The sequence below is a fragment of the Alligator sinensis genome, unplaced genomic scaffold (genome assembly GCF_000455745.1).
Source record: "Alligator sinensis unplaced genomic scaffold, ASM45574v1 scaffold141_2, whole genome shotgun sequence".
NCBI classification, from domain to species: Eukaryota; Metazoa; Chordata; order Crocodylia; family Alligatoridae; genus Alligator; species Alligator sinensis.
This window is the reverse complement of record NW_005842371.1, coordinates 616,074-619,309: the sequence shown is the minus strand read 5'-3', so window position 1 is coordinate 619,309 and position 3,236 is coordinate 616,074. Positions and strand designations below refer to the sequence as shown.

The window sequence follows — 3,236 nt, the reverse complement described above, 5'->3', positions numbered from 1 at the left end:
TTTCCTTTGGACTGTTCCTTAATCCAAACACATGGTTTCCTTCAGAACCATTGTTAGCAGGAAGGATGGAGTTCTTTTTTTAAACAACATTGTTGTGAAATATTGTATCATACCAATATAATTTGGCCTCTGCCACCCATGTCAGAAATCCTAATTGAATGTCATGCAGATAAAAAGAATATTAAGTTATATTTATTCCTAACTTGAGTTAGAACCATTGACTGACAATTTACATATATCTTGACTATAGCGTGAATACTGCATGACATGAGCGGATGGATGAGGTGACTCCCAAGGGTAGATAGAATAGCTGCAGAACAAGCCATTATGGAGTCTGCATCATTTAACACGTACAGCACATCTGTTTGTCACCCTTGGCCTGCCAAACATAGTCCAGTTGGCTGAGATTTTATGATCTAAAGCAATGAGTCAATACTTCAACAGAGTTATAAACTCTTGACCCCCTATTTATTGTCTGAGACATCAGGGCCCTGTGAGAGAGAGAGAGAGAGCAAAGCTGAGCATAGAATGCCTGATGCTAACAACAATTAAGGGGGGGAACAACCCATGTCCATGGAGAGGAATTAAAAACAAAACTTTGCTTTACTAGGTCTAGGAAAGACTGAAATATGTAACAAAGAATTAACTGCAAATGGAGGCTACATTAAATCATAATCCTATCATTAATATATTTTTTTTTTATGAGAGTGATTTCAAAAGTAATGGCACAGCAGTAGATGTAGACTGGTGTTGTTCTCTGACATTGATTTTCTTTCACACTTTAGAATTCATGTAATGTACAGATTTGCTGTCTCCGTCCACTCTAGGAAATCGGAGTGAATATGAAGTGAAAGAGAAGCAAAGTCTCTGTGTACAGACTTTCCATTGCCTGTGCCTGCAAAAAATGCATTAGTCTTGTCTGGATGCACATATTCTATTAAACTGAGAGGAATGTTCATGCTATAGAAGAATTGCAGTTTTTGTAGCTGGAAATCTCTCTATTTTTCTTTTGTTTCCCCTACTACTGAAGACTTTTTTGTAATAACCATATCCAAAAAAAATCAGTCACTTTTCTCACTTTCCCTTTACAGTGTCAGCTGCTCTGACATTAAACAGTTATTTTTTCTGTCACTGCATTGGCAGCTTCTCTGTCTCACCCTCCTTTACACTGGTACAGCATGTCCAGATGAACATGCGCATGCAGCTTGTAGTGTCTCAAAACTTTTAAGGCACCGAAATCCGCACATGGCAAACATGCAACTGCCAAAAAAAGCCACAAAAAACCCTCAACCTTCCCCACCCCCCACCACCCCCAAAAGAACATCCCACCACAAAAAGCGCCACAGCACATGTCTCAGCAGTATGCACCACCAGAAATGGAGCCTGGCCATCCAGAGCCATGCTGTGGCTGCTAGCCAGGCTCCATATGGCCAGATCGGAGTCACTGCTGGCCCAGGAAGTCACCAGGACCTCAAGTAAGGCTGCTGGCCCCAGCCTTCTCTATCCCACCCAGGACAATTTGGCATACACCGGAATGCACATGCAGGGGCATGCCCTGGGGCACAAAGCAGTGGCACATGCATGTGCCACTGCTTTTTGTGCCCCTGGAAATGTACGCCTCTGCATGTTGGGATGTGCCCATAGGGTGTTCTTGGTACTTCTGGTTTTGGGACTTGTAGTTGTATGTGAGGCTTTGAAGTGTGGATGAGGGTTTGAAATGTCAATTTTGGGAGGATCCACGAGTAAATGATTGCCTGCAAGTGCTGAGGACTGGACCTAATGGCCCAGGAAGCCCCTTATAATTCTATGTTCCTATAATATCCACCAGGACGTTTTTACCATTATTTTGCCAAATAGAAAGGATTAAAGCTCCATCTTTTAGATGATGGGGAGGTTGGGGGGAGACTTTTTTTCTCAAGTATGAGAGAATCACCAAAGTCTGGCTAGAGTTAGTGTTATTCAGAAGTCAGACAGAAGGCAGGGCAGCACATTAGAAACTAATTCAGAAAGTCATAAACTTTCATAGGGAAAACCTGCTTCATCAGATGGTCTATTCACGGCATTTAATAGAGTAGGCTATCACTTACACAAGTTCATGTAATCTTCATTGTTTCTGAATAGGCCATTTAACAATGGATTTTCTTTATTATAGAATCGTAGAAACATAGAACCAGAAGGGACCTGTAAGATCATCAGTGTCTTGCTCTTAAATGTGTGGCTAGCTTTGCTAAGATGGATGTGGGGGAACTCTCTATCATAAACTCTATGAAGTCCAATTATTACTACAAAGATATTGATAAGAAATTTATGTACACTTATTTACTTGTAAGTTTGTTCTCTATATTTATTTTTGCTGTAAAGAAAGGCTCAATGTATTTCCAATGAGAACATATTTTTATTACTGTAATTTTTACAAAACAAAAGTGTGCTATAGAGAAGAAAACAAAGGTTTGTATAATATTCAATTAAATAAAAAAAGATGTGGACATTTATGTACAAGTATATATTTGTTCTTATTGTGTAAATAATTAATTTTAATTTATATAAAATTACCTAGCTTTAGAGCTCCCCCACTACAGCTGCCTGTTCCAATATCAAATCTACACATTTCAGATCTCTTTTCCTGATAGTTGCTATCTATATATTCAAAGCAATCTTATAATTAATATATTGTTTATAGTATTGTACATTATATTGTTCAATAAACAATGGATTTACCTTTTACAATTCTAATTATCAATAAACGTGTCTTTACAAAATAATAAGCTTTGAAAATTATGTGTTGTGCTGTATGTAGCAATGACTTGTTCACTTTTTGTGGAGCGTATCATAGAAAATGAGTTTTGGTCACTGTCTAAGCTTAGATGAGACTACCAATTGGTAAACGGGGTAGACACATATAAGCATAAGGGGTCTTGCTCAAATTGATGGGATTACCATCCAGTCTGATGTCTTCTAGAGCCCTACGGACATAAGTAACATCTTTCATTTTGCAGAAAGTATCTTCATGCATCTCTTGAATATTGTTGTTCTAAAAACAAAACCAAAAATATCAAGTTAAGGATGACAAAAATGGTAAATGATTGAATTACTGAAGACTGAATTACACCACTGGCAAATCAAACCCTTATGTTTGCAAAATGTTTGCAAAAAACCTTACATAATAAAGACAGACAAGGTTCTTTGGGTGAATCTGATATCTTTTATCAGACTAACTTAAATAGTTGGAAAAAAAA

The 3,236-nt window shown here is 37.9% G+C and overlaps 1 protein-coding gene across 2 annotated transcripts in view; it reads right to left on the bottom strand.

The window, feature by feature from the left end:
- Positions 1-2,566: 2,566 nt before the first annotated feature.
- The window catches only part of EPYC (epiphycan), a 34,400-nt gene continuing 33,730 nt past the window's right edge, over positions 2,567-3,236 (bottom strand). For both annotated transcript variants that reach the window (XM_006029292.1, XM_006029293.1), the window contains exon 7: positions 2,567-3,031. In XM_006029292.1, the coding sequence (XP_006029354.1) occupies positions 2,861-3,031 (171 nt within the window). In that variant the 3' untranslated portion in view covers positions 2,567-2,860. The remainder of the gene's footprint in view (positions 3,032-3,236) is intronic.